This window comes from Elephantulus edwardii, unplaced genomic scaffold (assembly GCF_000299155.1).
Source record: "Elephantulus edwardii isolate Elephantulus edwardi_28Jun2011 unplaced genomic scaffold, EleEdw1.0 scaffold00030, whole genome shotgun sequence".
Taxonomy (NCBI): domain Eukaryota; kingdom Metazoa; phylum Chordata; class Mammalia; order Macroscelidea; family Macroscelididae; genus Elephantulus; species Elephantulus edwardii.
Genome location: NW_006399780.1, coordinates 6,354,090 through 6,373,863, shown reverse-complemented (window position 1 = coordinate 6,373,863; position 19,774 = coordinate 6,354,090). Strand labels below are relative to the sequence as shown.

The window sequence follows — 19,774 nt, the reverse complement described above, 5'->3', positions numbered from 1 at the left end:
ATTGTGATTTGAATGACCTGTTTACAGAAAACTTGGAATTCCATTCATTCATTGTTGCACATTTTCCTCCCTACTCTCACCCCCCCAACTCTCTTTTCTCTTGAAGATCATTTATTGTTGATGTGTCAGACAATTGGGATAGAAATTCCAACCTCCCTTTGGAATGTCAGGGAATTTTTTCTTTTGTCTGTCAGGCAATTCTTTGTGGACAATTCCCTTTCCAAAATAATGTCACTAATTGCCCTAATCTCAAGGATTTTAAATCTTTCTAGTAATTTAAAGAGCTAGTAGGATGTGGACTAGGAGAGGGAGGCCCAGCTGCCTAGCCAAGGGGACTTTCTTTGACCCATTCTCATTCATTTTCTGCCTTCTCTTAAAATTTCTTTTACTTTTGTCATTTCTCTTCTTATCTCCTGATAAAGTAATAGAAAGGCTGGGAAACAAAATCAAGACCCCAGCCTCCAGATTCACCTCTTTGCCTTTGCTTCACTGTTCCTTCTTCCCATAAAGGTAGGAATGGGACAGTTAGTACTTATAAGACATTTTTTTCTCGTGATCCCCACAGCTAGGCTGTGAGATGAGGAGCAAATAGAATTGATCCCTATTTTACAGATCAAGAGATAGATGAATAGAGAAGTGAAGGGTTATATTGATAGAGACAGGACTGCTTCATCTTAACCATCTGTCACAACATACACCCTTCTTGTTATCGTTGTTGTTGTTGTTATGTGCCATCATTGAGTCAACTCTGACTCATAGCAACCTTGTCTATACACAATATCGTTGAATCCTGGTCTATCCTAAGCCAGTCTCACTGCCTCTGGCACACCTACCTTCATTATCTCAGTTACTATGTCAATGCATCTCATCCATGGTCTTCCTTTCCTGTGCTGTCCCTCCTCCTTTCCAAACATGATGTCCTTCTCCTTGTAGTCTCTCCTGGCCACATGTCCAGAATATAGAGACAGCTTCAAAATCCTTGCCTCCAAGGAGCAGCTTGGTTTCACTCTCTCTTGGACAGACCTGTTTGTTTTCTTGGTAGTCCATGGTATGTTCAGTACTCTAACACCACAACTCAGAGGCATCAATTCTTCTGTCATCTTTGGTCATTGTCTAGTTCTCTGATGCAGAGCATGTAATTGAGAACACCATGGCCTGGATCAGGCACACCTTAATCTCTAGACTGCCATCCTTGCTCTTTGGCACTCGGGAGAAGTCCCTTACAACAGATTTTCCTAATGTAATTTGTCTTTCAACACTCTTCTTAGCATAATGAAAATACATCTAGGACAAGCCTCCTGGACAGAAGTGTATATGAACTACCATTTTCTTTTCCAAATTTCTTACTCACACTGTTGTTCTTTTCAAGTGCTGTGGCCTTGCCCTTGACTCACAGAAAGCCCATGTACAGCTGACCGAAATACTGAAATACCAGTCCTGTAGCACCCCTGTGAATGAATGGCTGTGGCGTGGACGCCTGTGATCCATAGGGCTTTCAGGAATTGATATTTGGAAATAGATGGACAGGGTCACTGTTAGTTCAGAAGCTCTGCTGAAACCTGTCTTATATTCAGCAGCATGCAAACATGCAAGTTGAAAATGGGTGGTAGCTGTACATGAGCTGCGATGACTGCAGTAGAAGTTGGATGTCCTGTATGGAAGGCAAGAATTCTCTCACAACATCCCTACCGCTTCTTGATATCACTCACTCACTCACTCACTCACTCACTCACTTGTTGCCTTGAGTAGGTTCCAACTCATAGCTGTCCCTCCAAATATCCAAGGGTGTAAATTGCATGGAAGGAGACTGCCCACCTTTCTCCCCAGGAGCAGCTGCTCTCTTTTGGGTTGGCAGCACAACCCTTGGCAGACCACACTTTACTCTCTTTAAGTTAAAACTGTAAAAGCTATACATTTCTTTTCCTTTGTTCTGTTCTTTTCTAGCCATGTTATTCTCATGTGCCTTTGAGTCAGAACTGACTTCTAACAGACTTTCCAGTGAGTTAGTTCAGAGGCTGTAAAGAGCAATGGAGGAGATTGCCCATCTTTCTCTTGGAGCCAATGGTAGGTTAGAATCTATATTCTGGACTGACAGTGCAACTCTTTGCCCACCAGATTGCCAAATGCACAGACCCATGCCTGAACAGTGATGTCTCTTGCAAATAGGCAAATCATACATTGTTTAGAATTTCACAAGAGAGTAAATAGCTTACACATGCTTATAATGCAAACAGCCAATGTAGGAAACTAAAGCACAAAAGGGATTGTGTGATCTGCAAAACCTGTATAATGTGTGTGATAATGATATCAACATCAGTAATTAACAATCAATAGTTACTGTAGACTTATCTGTGGGGAGTTGGGCTCTAGAAGGTATGCTAAAGCTGAGAAATTTCCTTGTTTTTAGCTTTGCAGATAGTGTTTATGACTCAGGTGGTGTGTTGTTGTTAGGTGCCATCAAGTGGACTATGACTCATAGTGACCCTATAAACTTCTGACCTGAGTCCTGCCCTATCCTGGGCCATCTCCATCATCTCTGACACACAAGAGCCCATTGCTAATGTCACCATGCCAATCCATCTTGTTGGGGATCTTGCTCTCCTTCGTTGACCCTTCATCCTTCCAAGGATGATGTTCCCTTCCAAGGAATAGCCTCACTGAGCTATGTCCAAAGTATGAAAGACAAAGCTTCACTATCTTTGCTTCCAAGGAGTACTTTGTCTGTTCTTTTTCCGAAACATATCTGCTTGTGCTTTTGGCAGTCTATGGGATATTCAGTCCTCTTCTCCAATACCACAACTCAAAGACATCAATTATTCCTCTTCATCTTTATTCGTTGTCCAGCTCTCTTTGATGTATAGCAGATGGCTGAGAAAAGCCTGAATCAGGTATGCTTTAATCTTCAAACTGACATCACTGATTTTCATCGTTTTGGAGAGGTCCCTGACAGTGGACTTGCCTGATACAATATGTCTCCTGATTTCCTGACTGTTGGTACTTAGGGGGTTGATTTTTGATCCAAACAAGATGAAGTCATTGACAGCTTCCAGAGATATCATTGCTGATGTCAGATGGATACTGGCTGAAAGCAGAGAATACCGTAAGAATGTCTGCTTATATTTTATTGACTGTGCAAAGGCATTTCACTATGTGGATCATAACAAATTATGGATGACACTGAGAAGAATGGGAATCCCAGAACACTTGATTGTGCTCATATGGAATCTCTTCATAGACCAAGAAGCTATTGTCTGAATAGAGCAAGGGAACAATGCATAGTTTAAAATCAGGAAGGGTGTACATCAGTGTTGTGTCCTTTTCCTTCAACTATTCAGTCTGTATGCTGAGCAAATAATTTGCAAAGGCAAACTCTATGAAGAAGAATAGGGTAACAGGGTTGGAGGAAGACTCATCAACAACTTGCATTAATGCAGATAACACAGTTGTGCTTACTGAAAGTGAAGATGATATAAAGCGTTTGCTGCAGAAGATCAAGGACTACATCTCAACATCAAGAAAGCAATGGTCCTTGATATAGGACCAGAAGTCAACATTCTGATAGATGGAGAAAGGATTGAAGCTGGTGGCCTAATGGGTAGGAGGTTGCACAGCTAATCCAAAGGTGGCACTTCTCTGATGGTTTGACTCCACCAGCCTATGGCAGCTCCATGGGAGAAAAGTGGAAATTATCCTCCCGAATGATTTACAGCCTTTAAAACCTACTGGAGGGCCAGCTCTGAGTCTGTTCTGACCTGACAGCAGTGAGTTGTTTTGTTACCTCTGTTGGCATCAGAACAAATCAGGGGTTTTCAGCTAATTTCAGGTATGGAGTTTACTGTGCGGTGCGAGCAGCTTGTAAGCTCAGACAGGAAAATTGGTGTCAAAGAATCTGTGAGTGAGGCTGGTTTAAAAGTCAGCTGTAAGTGAGGCTGTGCTTTAGAAAGTCAGTATTTCCTCCTAGCCCAGGAAATGAATGGGTGTGAGACCCTTTGATCTGGGCCGCCTTATCATTCATGTTCTACTTTGGCTTGTTTGCACAGGGAAATAATGGGATGTGTGTAATTTACCATCACTGCTGGGGGTGTCATCAGATGCCATCACCTTCATAAACTACAAGTATAGGAAAAACCTGACTATGAATTGATATACAGATGACATGGGAATACCTTTACTACAAATTTATACAGAGTTAACTTTCTGGGAAGAAAAAATTCTTTCAGTGATGCCATGGTTGTTCATTTTGCTTTGTTTTCATCTCAGACCATCCCACTCCCAAATTGCCAGAAAATGGAAATAACACAAATTATTTTACTATATATGACAGCCTGGGTAACAAAGTATTTACTCTGAGAGAGGAAACATTAACAATTACCAGGATCTGATCATGTTGAGATGCTGGTCCCTCTTCTTGGGAAAAACAGGAAACAGGAAAGCTAACATTGTGCCATTAGACAGTGTTTGCCAACTTGCTGGAAGTTGTAACTCTAGGGGGTTGTTAGTCATCTATCGCAGACACATTCTTTAAGTTTTCAGCAGCCCAATAAAAATAAATTGGTGATACAGATAGATATGTCAGCGGAATGGTAGTTATACCTTTTAAAAGGTTTCCATTGTGAAAGTTGTCATACCTGTGTAAACGGAATGCAGATGAGTAATGCCAGACTATCAGGGATAAGGGTTGTGCTGCCAACCCAGAGGGCACCCAGTTCAAATCCACTGGCTGCTCCTTGGAAGAAATCACAAATTTAAAACATTTTAAAACCTGCTGGAGGGTTAGCTCTGAGTATGTTCTGACCACACGACAATGATTGTTATTTTGTTGTTATTTATCAAGGGAATATTTTTAAAGGAAAGTTATCTATGATTTCCATTGCTTCATATGGATATGGAAATTACTCAATGAATAAGCAAGACCAGAAAACAACCAATGCCTTTTGAATTGAAGTGTTTGCAATGTGTCTTGACTGCTAAAAGAAGAAACAAATTGCAATATTGGTTTTAAAGCACAGGTTATCTGATTGCTCTAAGCCTCAATGCCCTCATCATTAACATAAGTGTTACACTGCCTACTTCGTAGAATGATGAGATAATTACATGCAATAATTTGTAAAGCTCTAACCTCTGTCAGGCTACAGTAAAAGGAAATAACTGGAAAAACAAAACAAAACAAAAACCACCCTCTGTCAGTGACCTTATTAGCATAATCGGGTATAACTCTCTGAGTCATTTTGATTATTTTTCGCTCAGAACCAACATGGCGCTGATGCCTCACTTCTTCTGTACCCTTCTTCAGTTATTGAGGCCCTCAGGATTTGCTCCTCAGGGCTCAGCCATGAATGCAGTGCAGTGTCAGTAGGAGTGTGGTAAACCAGATGGCCACTCAAAGCTCAGAAGACCAGATAAAGTCATCTAGACTCTTGGACTGAAAACTTAAAATCTATTGCCTTTGAGTTAGAACCAACTCATAGTTGACCCTCTAAAGGGCTTAAGAAGCTGCAAGTCTCACAAGAAGAGATTGCCCATCTTTTTCCTACAGAGTAGCTGGTGAATTTGAAGTGCTTGTTGTTGAGTTGGCGTCTTAACTTCTTACCCACTAGGCCACCAGAGCTTCCTGACTCACTGTGGTTGTGGTGTACTGTTAAGTCAGAACCAAACCATAGCTGACCCTCTAGCAGATTTTCAGAGGCAGTAAATCACATGGGAGGAGACTACCCATCTTTTCTTCTGCACAGCAGCTGGTGGATTGGAAATATGTACCTTTATGTTGGCTATGTCATTCTTTGCCAATAAGCCACCAGAGCTCCTTGAGCCATAGACATGTTGTTGTTGAGTACTATCAAGTCAGAACTCACCCATAGCTGATTCCATCGGGGGTCAGAGACTAGTATAGAAGCCAAACCCACTATTGTTGAGTCACTTCTACTGCTAGCAGCCCTCTGTTGACTTTCTGGGGCTGGAGACTATCCATCTTTCTTCTATGGAGTAGGGAATGGACTTAAATTACCCATCTTTTGGTTAGCCATTCAATATACGACACAATGTACCCTATATTCACTTTAAATTATGTAACTAGGTGCTGCATTTGAGAGTCTCCCTACATGATTGTAGGGATCTCTGGTGATGAAGTCCATAGAGAGTTGCACTGTTAACCCAAAAGTCGCACATATCCAGTGTTTCAAATCTATTGATGTCTTTTTTGGAAGAAAGATGGCAGTCATTTCCTGTTGAAATGTATTACCTTGGAAACCTGATGGAGGGTCACTGTGAGTTGGAATTGGTGAAGACCAATGAGGTACCACTATTAAGGTCCTTGTGAGTTGAAATTGACTCTACAGCACTTAACAATGTTTACTGTCCATGATACCTTTGAGTTCAAGTGTTGGAGGAGAATACTAAATAGCTCATGGACAGCAAAAAAGAAGAAATTGCTATGTCTTGGAGAAAGTGCAGCAACCATGCTACTTAGAGGCAAGGATGGTAAAGCTTTGACTCACATACTTTTGGTATGTTGTTAGGAGAGTCTGTTCCTTGGAAAGGGAGAGAGTCAATAAAAGAGGATGACTCTCAACTAAATGAATTGGCACAGAGATGCAGCAATGGGCTTTAAGTGTGTCAGAGATGACAAGGATTGCATAGGATAGGACAGGGCTCAGATGTGTTGTTCAGAGGGTCACTGTAAGTCATATTTGACTCAATGACACCTAACAACAACTACAGCATAAGCCCTCTCTAGTTCTTACTAGACTAGTGGTCAGGAGTTGCACTGCCAACACAAAGGCAGGTGGTTCAAATACACCAGTTGCACCTTGGAAGAAAGTTGAGGGATTTCCTCCTGTGCAATTGCAGTCTCTAACTATCCACTGAAAGGTCAGTTATGAGTCAGTTCCAACTCAACTCCAATAATCCCTGGAGAAAGACATCTTGTTGGTAGAGTAGAAGATGCTCAGTAAAGTGGGTTGGCACAATTGGTGCAACAGTGGATTCAGACACAGCAGTGAAAGATAGTGTAAAAAGAACAGCCTAGAACAGCCAAGTCTGACCTCTACTAACTCCACAAAGGGGAACTGTCCCTATCAACAACATTCATGTATAAAACTGATCCCTCTAAGGTCAGACATGGCCTCCCACTCTGCTGCATCTGCTTCTCCTAATCACTGGGACCAGTATTTGTTGCAAATGACCACAGTGACTCTACCAAATCTTTTTTTACTCACATTTGTGGGCTTTATTAAGGAAACAGTCAGGAAAGAGAGGGAGGGGAGACAAAGGATATTACATAGTGAAATCAAGATTCAGTAAACCCAGTCCCAAGCCAAGTTAACAGCAAGACACAATCCCTCAATTAGTTCAGACAGCTTCTCATTTAATAGCAAGATTATTGTTGTTGTTATATGCTGTCGAGTCACTTGTCACTCCTAACGACCCTATATACAATAGCCCTAAACCCTGCTCTGTCCTGTGCCAATCTCACTGTCTCCGACACACTCACCCCGCTTACTCCAGTCACTGAATCAACCCACCTCATGGAGGGTCTCCCCCTCCTGTGCTGTCCCTCCACTGTCCCAAGCATGACGTCCCTCTCCAAGGACCGGTCCCGCCTTGCAACATGTCCAAAATATGTCAGACCAAGTCTCAGAATCCTTGCCTCCAAAGAGCAGCCTGGATTAACCCTCTCCAGGATGAACCTGTTGTTTTCTTAGCAGTCCATGGTACATTCACTAGTCTTCTCCAGCACCACAGCTGAAAGGCATCAATTCTCCTTCTGTCCTCCCTAGTCATTGTCCAGCTCTCTGATGTATAGCAAGTGATTACAAAGACCATAGCCTGTATCAGAAGAACCTTAGTCCCCCTAAATTAATCAAAAGTAGCTTCTCAGCAAGATACATCTGGTGCAGAGACTTCTGGCTCTAAAGGACATGCACTGATTTCTCTGCTTCTTTTTTCCTGGTGTTGACGTTCCTGTATTAAGGGCTTTGGCTCTGGTTCCATTGGTTCCCTCAGGCTATGCCTTACTACAGTCTCCACATAGTCTAGTGAACAATCTTGTGTTGTTCTTACAGCTGTTGAAGATGCTAATTAACAAGCCACATATCTGGAGACCACATCCCCAGGGGAGATAAGAGTGGTGGATGGAGCCTCAAAGATTCATTGTATTTATTTCTTCCCACTGACTTCAATGAGTTGTACTTGACTCAACAGCAACTAAGAACTACAACAACTGGCTTCTTAGTAAGCAGTTATGCTGCCAATACAAAATACGTGGTTCAAATCCACCAACTACTCTACTCAAACATGATGGACAATCTCCTGTACAATTGACTGCCTCTGAAAATCTGCTGGAGGGTCAGCTATAGGTTGCTTCAAACTCATCAGTGCTGACCACTGGTCAGGTCTAAAGCAATGGATAGAAAAGTAACTTTTTAAAAACCCCAACACCATAGATAGTATAGTACAGGGCTGTACAATATTTTGCTCTGTTGTACACAGACTCACTCTTCGTCAGAGCTGACTGGAAGTTTGATAAATATTTGTTGGATAAATTAATTTTTCCACATTATAGGTGCTAAAAATATTTGTGTGAATGTAGGATTAGTTACTCTTTTGATAAGAAAACTGATAAGTAGTCACATCACCCTCATGAATAATAAACCTAACCCAAAGCCATTGTTGCAGACTGATCCTGATTTGTAATTACCCTGCCAGACAAAGACAGACTATTCCTTAGGGTTTCTGAGGCTGTAAATCTTTCTGGAAGCAGACGGCCCCATCTTTCTCGTGTGTGAAGTGTCTGGTGGGTTCCAACTTTGTGGTTAACCAGTGTTTAATCCATGCCACCGGGCCCCCTTCAGGAGTTCAGGGTTCTCATTGAGATTGAACAGCAGCACATGCAATTTGGTTTTACAATTCTAAGACTCCAGGCCAAGCATTTTGCTTGGCAAACACATATGGAGTACTTACTAGGTACCAGACATTGTTCAAAGCATTTTGAAAATTCTTATCATGGTCAAGGAAACTCTGGTGGCATAGTTAGTAGGGAGTTTCTCATTTAACCCAAAGACAGTGATTCACATCCACCAGGATTCTAGGAGAAAGATAGACCATCTCCTCCTGTGCAGTCTATAACTTCTGAAAACTCACTGGAGTGTCAGTTATGAAGTGATTCCAGCTTGACAATAATGAGTTGGTTGATTTCTATTGTTTGATTTTTCTGGGTTTTTTTTGTTTTTAGTTTCCATCACAGTCAGTGTCCGTCAGTGACTTTTCCAAGGCCACACTGATTTTATCCAAGTGATCTAATACTAAAGTCCAATTGCTTAGTCACTAAGCTATACTGCCTCTCCATCACCCACTTCATCCTCACAGTCATGTGGCAAGTTTGACACTTGTCTGTATCTTACAAAGGAAGAAGCAGGCCCCAAAGAACAGATACCCAGCCTCTGCTCTACAGTTTGTCATCATAGGATGGCCAAGGGAAATAACACAATAGTGACTTGAGCTGAGAACTTGAGTGACTGACTCAAGTTCTCTCTGACAGCAACACCTGCATTCTTCCCAGTATATTATGGGAAGGGTGGTGTGTCTGTTTAAATACTTTAAGCCAGGAAGATGACTTGCACATTGCAGGCAGTAGACACTATGAATGCTTATGAATGAATTTGCAGTTATATCTTGTCAGGCCAAGATCATGTCTCTGTACTTCAAGAGTCTTCTTAGAAGCCTCTGTGTCTGTGCCTTCTGCCCCATGAGTAAGGGGGCTGTCATTTGTTTATACTGCCAAAGAGCTCAAAGAAGAAGATAGTGTTCACTGATCCCCACAGCCTTGGGGAAGGTTCATGTCGATGCCTCAAGGTCGCTGCTCATTACACAGCCTCACCCTGTCAAAGGAAGCTCTCTCATGTGTGGTAGGTTGTGTTTTTAGTAGTGTCTCTTGGGCCGTGATAGAATTCCCGTAAAGGCCTCGCTCAGCCTGGGACCATGGAAGCAACAGTGAGCAACTATGTGGTTGGCCATCATTTTGAAAATAGCTGTTTCTGATCATGATAAATTCTAGAGCCCATCAAAGGGGTTCTTACCATCACAGGAGAAGACTGTGTTTTCTCTGTGTAAGAAAAATCTTTGTGGGTAACTTGTGGGCGCATGTTTATTGTACCACCCATTCAACTTAAACCACACACCCACATTGGGTGGAACCTGGAGGAGTATGTAGACCCTTGAGAGCCTAAAGGAGGTCGGAGGACAGTGGTTGTCTTGTTAAGGTCCACCCGCTGGGCTTACATGATGCAGGATGATAACAGATGTAACAGATGTGCACTCAGGTTGAAACCAGTGAGAGGCGTTGCCCCTTAGGTATCAAAGCCTCAAATCCTGGTTTCATTTTTATTTAGGGAATGAGTGGATAGCAGTGTCTCTAGACAAAAGAAACTGTGGCCAAGGTACCATTTTCTTGGTTGCTTGAGGTCATTTTCTGAACCCAGTCTTGCATTCCAAGCACACAGCACACAGGTGTTCTTTCACATTCCTAGAGACACTGCATATGAACCAAAACCCCAAATCCACTGCCATGGACTCAATTCTGAGTCTGCCATCCTGTGCAGACAGAGCGCAGCATTTCGAAGCCTGTAAATCTTTACCTAATCAGACAGCCACATCTCTCTCCTTTTGATTGGCAGCAAAATGCTTTAAACACAGCACCACCCAATCTTTTGTTAAATTAGTGTGAATTTCCCTCTTGCCCTTCTTCCTGTCTCATTTTTAAACTGTCCTGGTGGAAAGGCCCAAGCCAAGTCTGTCTGTCTTCCTCACAATAAGTGCTACTGGGCAAGGTTATGAATCCGATTTTCTGGTGGCTCTAAATTAAGGCTTAGACAGTAAGCCTCGAAATGAGGCCAAAAGCAATAACTCTTCTTAAGCAGAAGAGCCCTATTATTGCCCGGAAGAGTGAGTTGGGGAGATTAATCCAAAAACCTTATGTTCTTTGCCAGATGGTTTAATGCAGGTCAAATCTGGAACCTGGAATGGAAAAGCCAGGGCCTTGTCCTCATCCATGACTAGCAGAGAAGGTGGAAGGAAATCATCTTATCCAGGCCTAATGTGTGTGGGCTCCAGAATACGCTTATAAATAATGAGCCACCCAGACAGCACACTGGCATAATGAGAATCAGAGCTGCAGAGGGGAAGAAGATGGTGCCTTTTCCCTCTGATTCCTGCACTAGTCCAGCCCCTGTCTGGTCCTGCACGGAGCCCTGTGGTCCCCTGTACAGCCTGGTGTTCACCTTGAGCATCAGGTGAATGTGCACGTGGAGATGGAGCTCAGAGCTGGGTAGGGATGAGGAGAAGACCCTGCCTGGGAATCTGGATTGGCCCGGGGGTAACATGCACACCTGGTGAGACATGAGCAGCACAGGACGGCCAAAGGAAATACAGGAGCACAGTAATGACAGAGAATTCAGGGAGACTAAGTGAAAGGGTAACTAAGGCTAAGAGAGGTGTTCGGGGAGTCCGTTAATTAGACCTGTCCCTTGCGTTTTCATTGACTGAGTTTTATTCACTTATTTTCTGGATTTCTCAGTCCTGGATTCCACTGAGACAAAGTGATGTTTAATGGGTTCTCCCTGGGATGTAGATGATACAATTTTGAAAGTCAGAAAAGTCCTTGGAGATTATTTAGTCCAGAATCCACCTCCACTGCCTTAAAATGAAAAACAATTTCCATTTTAACAGCATGAGTATATACAACATACAAATATACTTTATATACAAATGTGATATCGCACATAGTATTATTTGATTTTTTTAAAGATGAAGGCTTCTCCCTCCCCATCTCTTTGACTCCTGACTCCCACTTTTCCTCTATGATGCTCCTTCTCATATAATGACCTAATATGTGTCCTTCTGTAACCATCACTGCTTTCTCTATGTTGATGTAATCATATGCAGTGTGTATACATAGATAGATCCACCAGTTGCTATTAAGTTGACTCCTGTTTATGCCAACTCCATGTGTGTCAGAGTAGAACTGGGTTCCGCTAGGTTTTCAGTGGCTGATTGCTTGGAAGTAGATTGCCACATCTTCCTTCCAAGACATCTTTGGGTGGACTTGAACCTCCAACCTTTTGATTACCAGCCATAATGTTAACCATTTGTTCTACCCAGGGAATCCATATATAGACGAGGATAGAAACATAGAGATGTAGATGTGGATGCATAAATGTAAGAGCATTTGCATGCTTATGACTCAGTGTTCATCTTGTTCCTCTATATAATATACTGCTATACCTTTTCCTTCAAGAAGCATTTGTGAGCTTTAACGTCTACATTCCTGAAGAACAGGACCCGGAGACTCCCTTGGGGACTCCCCAGGACTCCCTTGGGGATGATCCAAATATAGGCTATGTAAAGGGCCCATCCTTGGGAGAGGGTACCTTTCTCCCTCCTCTTTGCTCAAACCTGCCCAGGCCATGAGACTTTGGACTATCCCATCCCATGGCCCACCTCATGTAGAGGAGCACAAATGATTACCCCTTCAGGCCAGCAAACACACATTTGTGATGCTACGTTTTCCATAACATTTCCTTGAACTTTTGACCTCTTTCTTCTCAGACAGCCTGTCTGCTTCAGATAGAGCTGGGAGCATGCATGTGCCAAATTATGCACAGTCATGAGGTTGGGTGGTATAGCTTTTAATCTGAAGAGACTTTTAACCATTAAGCTCTTTGGGAGGAAAACTTCACCGCCATGACTGAGTCATTGGGATTAGAATCAGAGAAGATGGGAAGTGCCAACGAATGCTCTCTGGGGTTAGTTGTAGTGATAATTATGCAATCAGGGAAAAGAAATTCCATGTTAAGCTAGGGTGATGGTTCTCCTTGTACACCTGCACAGTCCCTGACAGGCACGCTATTCATTGCTGCAGCTCTGTGGCCCAGAGGAGTCAGGGATGCTGTGTGGGACACTGTCATCTTCATGATCCATTTTGTCATTGTCATTTCAGGGCAAGGTCCACTTGGAGATGAGGTTGAGTGAAGTCATCACAGACACCGGTGTCGTTTGCCATAAACTTGCCACACGGTAAGATGCACAGAATGGACTGCTGTGTTTAATCCTCTCCTGAATAACCATGTCTCACTGTCAGGAAGCATGATTTTTTTTCAAACAAACATTAGAATTTCCAGGTGTGATGAATTGCCAAGATTACACCATTTTTAGAGATTTTGCCTCATTCTTCTTAATATCCTCCTCAAAGCCAATGCTAGTCCTCAGAGGTGAAGTGTCAGAGTATTACAAGCACCCAGAGCTCTTCATTGCCACATTTGGGCTAGAAGGAGGTTATTATTATCCTCACATTACAAATGAGAAAACAGGCTCAGAGAAGTGACGTGACTTTCCCAAGGCCAAATCACCAATAAATAACAGTGCAGGGACTCGAACTCAGGTCTCTTGCTCCAAATCCAGGGCTCTTCCTATCGTATGGTACTTGCGCGCGCGTGTGTGTGTGTGTGCATGCATGTGCACAGTATAGAGTGAGAGCATGTGTTTAAATGTAATCTCAATGTTTCAGTAAGACTCGACCTCTTGTGGCCACTGATTCTTCAATGATGTAAATAAAACTATGCACACTAGCCTAAGGAAAAGCACATACACACACCCCCCCCCCCCATTTAAGTACCTGTTGAGATAGTCCTTGGACCTTCTGAAGCCCAACCTTGGGATCTCTTTGTGTGCACACCCAGGTGAACTCCTGCTCCCTAGTCTTAGTCCCTAAATATACAGGATACAGGAGTTAGCTCTTTCCCTCAACATACCTAACCGCGTGTCCAGGTTTACTATATAGCTGACCTCTTGCGTCCTGAGTAGATGGCTGTCTGAAGGTTGTGGTCTGTCCTTTCTCACAACAGGGGACAAAATGGGGGGTCTGGAGAAGCAAGGTTGTTATTGCTCTCAGAAAGAGGAAGTAAGGACTGGCAGAAACCAGTTCTGTGGTGGTTGATAATCATCCTCTTCCTGAAGCCAATCAAAAGTGTTCACCATCTTCACATTTGTATTCACCAGCATTCTAGATCTTTAGAGAATCTCTGGCCATCAAAGGTGCTCACATTTCGTGTGATTAAATGCTATCTTTTGTTTGTACTTAGTGGATGTGTGTTAAGACATTGGTGATTTGGGTTTTGTTCTCTCTGGTTCACCTGACAGGGCCTGGGGTAAGCAAGGTAAATGAGGAGGGTTATCCATTATCTACTGATCCCAGAGTATCACCTCTCCTGTTCTGTTCTCCCCATTGGCATTATCATGTGACCCTTTGACCTTTACTTGTCTAATTACTGCAAGATTGAGCCATTTGGTGAAACTTCACTGCACTAGAGGTAGAAGGATACAGTTGTAAAAACATCAAACATGTAAATGCTGAGAACCCTGTCATCAAAACCCTGGGAGTCAGTGACACACAGTTGATGAGTTAAAGGAAGTTTGTGCTTCTTGTATAATACTAAGACTTGAAATAGTTGCTGTACTAAGGCTGAACGTTGCTCTCAGATTCTATAGCAGTGAGGTGAGACATTGCATATTTTCTTGTTTATTTATAGGTTTTACACCCTTGTTCTAAAAGCACTTAAGGTTGTTTAACAAAATCCTTATATAGAACAAGAAGAAAGCCTGCACTTGTGGTAGATGAGAAGGGATGAAAATAAGGCAGGGCATGAAACGGAGCCAACCAGGAAACAAATCCCAAGCTCGTGTCTGGGAGTCACTATTCATTCATAGTGATCCTATTAGACAGAATGCAGCTGCTTCCAAGACTGTTACCTTGATAGAAGCAGACTGCTACATTATTCTTCTAAAAAGCATCTGGTGGGTTTGAACCACCAGTCTTTTGGTTAGCAGCCAAATTCTTAACCACTGTGCTACCAGAGCTTCTAAAAATAGAACAAAGAGGGATGCACACCAGAAATGGTGGCCATAGAGTCCTATATCTTTGATAGCAGGGCCACCAGTTCTGACTCTACGTGTCTGTGTGAAGAGCTCACCACCTCATTGCTGTCGAGTCAGAACTGACCCAGAGCTGACTTCCAGTGAGTTTTAAGAGCCTCTTAATGGCACGGGAGTAGATACAGCAGATAGTGGGTTTTAACCTTTGAGTTGGTGCAACTCTTTACCTGCTTACTAGCCCCCAGAGCATAAGGAAGGAGGACTTAATGGTGTGTGTCTCCTCATGGTCCCTATATGGAAGTCAAAGGCTGTCATGGTTCACTGGTTGAATATCCTATAAAAGTTGTTATTGTTAGATGCCATTGAGATGAGGACTACTCACAGTAACCTTAAGAAAAACACATCTGAATCCAGTCCTATCCTGTGCCATCTTCATAATTTCTGGCATACTTGGGCCCGTTGCTGGAGTCACTCTGTCAGTCCATCTCATAGAGGGTCTTCTTGTCTTTTACCGACCGTCTGCCTTTGCAAGCATGGTATTCCTTTCCAGGGAACAGCCTCTCCTAATAACATGTCCAAAGTATGTGAGATAAAGCTTTGTCATCTTTGCCTCCAAAGAGCGTTCTGGCTGCACCTTTTCCAAGACGTATGTGTTTGTTCTTTTGGCAGTCCATGGGATATTCGGTACTCTTTTCCAACACCCCAGTTCAAAGGTATCAATTCTTCTGTCATCCTTATTGTCCAGCTCTCAGATGCTTAGCAAGTGAATGAAAAGACCGTGGCGTGAATCAGGTGCACCTAAGTCTTCAAACTGACATAATTGCTCCAAAAATAGCTAGAAGAGTACATTGACAGAGAATTTCAAGGCGGGTTCAGAATAGGCCGTGGCTCAGGGATATCATTCCTGATGTCAAATGGATCCTGGCTGAAAGCAAAGAGTACTAGAAGAACGTCTGTTTGTACTTGATTGACTATGCAGAGGCATTTGACTGTGTAGATCATAGAAAATTATGGCTAACATTGAGAAAAAGGGGACAGAACACTTAACTGTACTCATACAAAATGTATTCTAAGAAGCTAGTGTGTGAACAAGAGCAAAGGAACACTTACTGCAGGGTTCCAAATCAATAAAAATGTGCATCAGAGTTGTATCCTTTACCTACTCAATCTGGATGCTGAACAAGTTGTTCAAGAAGCTGGACTCTATAAAGAACAATGAGGAAGAATTGAGGAAGACTCCTCAACACCTTGTGTTTTTCAGATGACACAGCCTTTCTTACTGAAAGTCAGGAGGACCTTAAGCCTTTGCTGCAGAAGAACAAAGACGACAGCCTTCAGTATAGATTATATCTCAAAATTAAGAAGACAAAAATCCTCATCACCCAGAGAAATAGCCAATGTGATGGGAAACAAATTTTCTCAGACAAAAATAGGACGCCTCTCTCTTAGTCTCCTTTTCTGATAATCCTCTCTATGTAATATTTTCCTCATTGGACTTGTGATCATATGCTCAGCTGAGTACTCAGGATACTGCTCTTCCACGTTCCAGGTTAAACAGAACAAAATGGGAGTTTTGAGCCTCACTGTGCTGAGGTAGTGGGGTGGCATCAGCATCTCGTTATGAGCACTGAGGAGACCCATTCACTCATTGCTTCTACCTCCTTTCTTTTAAGTAATGAAAGTATTTTTTGTGAACATTATGTGAGGCTCTTGGATCTGGCAAGCAAGAAAACCTTCTACCTTACCAGTGGGTGACAGGTGCTGTAGATGCTTCAGGAAGGGAAAACTTTCTCCACCATAAAACAGAGCAAGGTGCATGCAAACAAGCTTGTTAATAAATATTCTTACGCACAGAGTACTTGCCTTTGCTTAAAAGGGAGCTTAAGAAAATTATTGTGCTGCTGATGGTCTATCTGGTGAAGTTAAAAGAATTCATTCATTTATTCAGCAAATATCTACTGAGTGCTCACCACCATGGCTCTCAGCTGTTGGAATACATCAGAGTCATTTCAGGGTGTTTTGTTGTTTGTTTGCTTTTTAAAATGTCATTGCCCAGATCCACCTTGACTTAAGGAAAAAACTCTTGGAGGTGGGATCTGCACGTGTGCAAGTTTAAAGGCTCCATATGTGATGCTGATGTGTGTCTGCTGACCTACTGTGTGTCAGGCTTTGTGCTGGTTGCTTGAATAGTGATGACTAAGATGCCCGAAGACCTGCCGTCATGGAGCTGATGGGAAGAGTGACACTGATATAAATGGTAGGTCAGGGTCTCTGAGGGTAAGTGCTATGGTTCTAACTTGGAGTTATGGAGATCTTCCTTTGGAAATATTGAAGGAGTTAGCCAGGCTCAGAGACAGGATATGAGGGAGCTTTCTCTGAAGCATGAGTCAGCTCTGCTGACTGGCTGGACAGGCCCTTGTCTTTCCCTCTGCTTCATGGGAGCCCTTAGGAGGAAAACCTTTTCAAGTTGATAGAGCTGATCTTGATTACAAGCTGTGTGCACCTTTGCCTGAAGGCTTCTACTCCAAGCACGTGAGAAGCCTCAAAGATACTCCCAACCAGGGGCTATTGGAACCTCATCAACCTCAAGGATTTTCATCTCACTTACCTCTGGAGAAGCCAAATGGAACCACCTGGGGAAGCTGTTAGTCCTAGAATCTTAATCACAAAATTGGCCTTAATGCCATAAACACACACTTCAACAATATGTGGGCCAGTATTCCTGACCATACTATATAATTGATGTACATCAGATCCACACGTCATCCTACTTGGAAACAGTTCTCTACATACTGCAAGAACCCCAAGCCAAATTTAATGCCACTAAGGCAATTGCAGTCCATAACCAATACTACAGGACAAAATAGAACTGCCCCAGAGGGTTTCCAAGTCTGTAATCTTTTTTTTTTTTTTTTTTGCTTCTGAGTACTTTATTTTTTTTAAAATTATAATTATATTTTATTAATTTTCATAAACATTTACAGAGATTTTGGGCTTCCACTCATTCATTGTTGCACTATTCTCTCTACCCTCCTTCCAGTTTGTTCTTGTCCAAATGCCACAGTGCTTGTCAAAGCCAGTTCTGATTAATCTTCTTTGTCAGTGTATCCTTTGCCATTCCCTATCACTCCTCCCTGAGAGAGACTTCACCCTGAGTCATAAGGAAAAGGGGATGGCGTATTCTCTTAGCTACTTCCTGCTGAAAAGGGACGCTGTGGGTTTCAGGGTGAAGATCTTCTCTCACTACTCTAAAGGGCCCCTTTGGCAGTAGGAAACACATAGACTATTATGGAGATTGATTTTGGACAAGTCTGTAATCTTCTAGAAGCATACCACCTCATCTTTCTCCTGTAAAGTGGCTGGTGGCTTTGAACTTCGGACCTTTCCATTAACAACCAATTGTTTTGTGCTACTGAGGCTCCTTGATTTTGTCTCAGCTCCTCTATTTTGTATCAAAGGTTGTTTGGGGAGCTTAGAAACTTTCCAAGGATTGTTGCATCCCCAGGGATTCTTGAGATAACTGTTGATCTGGAAACTGTAAAATCCTAACTGCTTATCAGTAATTCAGAATCTGCTGGCGAAGACACTGGCAAACCCCTGTACTCCACAGCAACAAACAGACTTCCAGAAATGCCTTTGCATGTAAACAACTTCTTCTTTGTTTGCTTAGCATGAGGAGTGGAAGGGGTGTGGGGAAAGAACGATGATCTTGAAGTCAGAAAGCTTGGGTTCACGCCCCAGTTCTGCCACTTACTATGTAATTTTGTCCAAAATGGTTGATCCATTTGTCTTATTATCTTCATCACAAAATGAGGATAAAAATAAGAATATCTCCTCTGCGTATACCAGGTGGTTGTTATAAGAATAGAATTTAAGGTCATTCATGTCTCAGTTCATGAGGGCATTGGTGGTTCTGTAGTAAAGTCCTCACTTTCCATGCAGAAGGTCAGGGTTTGATTCCCAGCCAGTGCACCTCCCGTGTAGCCACTGCCTGCCACTGGAGGCTTTATTATTTTATTATTATTATTAATTATTATTATTATTATGTGTGTACAGTCAAATCAGATCTGACTGGTACAGGAGGAGATTGTTCCCCCTTCTCCAGCAGAGCATCTAGTGGATTTGAACCGTCCACCTCTGGGATTGCAGTGTATTTTCTTGCCACTAGGCCACCAGAGCTCGCTGCCACTGGAGGCTTTTATGTTGCTGTGGTGCTGAAAGGTTTGGGTTAAGCTTTCAGACTAAGGTGGGTTAGAAATAAGGTTTAGTTGTCTATTTCAGAAAGTCAGCCAAAGAAAATCCTTGGATCACAGGAGTCTGATATGCAACTGATTGCTTGGATGATGCCTGACTGAGTGGCATTTGGTTCTCTTGTTACAGGGCTGCCATGAGTGAGGGCCAACTCAATGGAAGCTGACAAAATGTTGCTTTTCAGTGCATGCCACAAATGAATTCAGCATGTAAAATTTAGTCATTCCTTGAAACAAGCCAGGTGTCCATCTCTGCAGAGGATGGGGTTGAGCCCAGGAGAAAGTGACAGAAAAGCCTTTTCTAGTTCAGTTAGAAATTTCCCATTTATTTACCACCCACACACGAAGGTTGTGTAAGTGCCCAGTAGCATATCTAGCTTGGGGCCATTATCATCAAATGTGTGTTTAATGAATGGGCCTGTGGGTATCACATTAATTGCCTCACTCACTCATTGAACATTAATTGGTGTGCGATGCTTTGTGCCAGCAGTGCTGGGACCCAGGGAGAAGAGAAAACACATACATGCCTGACCTCAGGGAGTTCACAGCTTTGTAGAGAAAGATGTTCATTGTCTACAAATGGTGGCAATAAAGTATTTAGG

At 42.6% G+C, this 19,774-nt stretch overlaps 1 protein-coding gene across 2 annotated transcripts in view; it reads left to right on the top strand.

Moving 5' to 3' along the window:
• RASA3 (RAS p21 protein activator 3) overlaps positions 1-19,774 on the top strand; it is a 194,720-nt gene that overhangs the window by 81,294 nt on the left and 93,652 nt on the right. For both annotated transcript variants that reach the window (XM_006883814.1, XM_006883813.1), the window contains exon 5: positions 12,992-13,068. In XM_006883814.1, the coding sequence (XP_006883876.1) occupies positions 12,992-13,068 (77 nt within the window). The remainder of the gene's footprint in view (positions 1-12,991; positions 13,069-19,774) is intronic.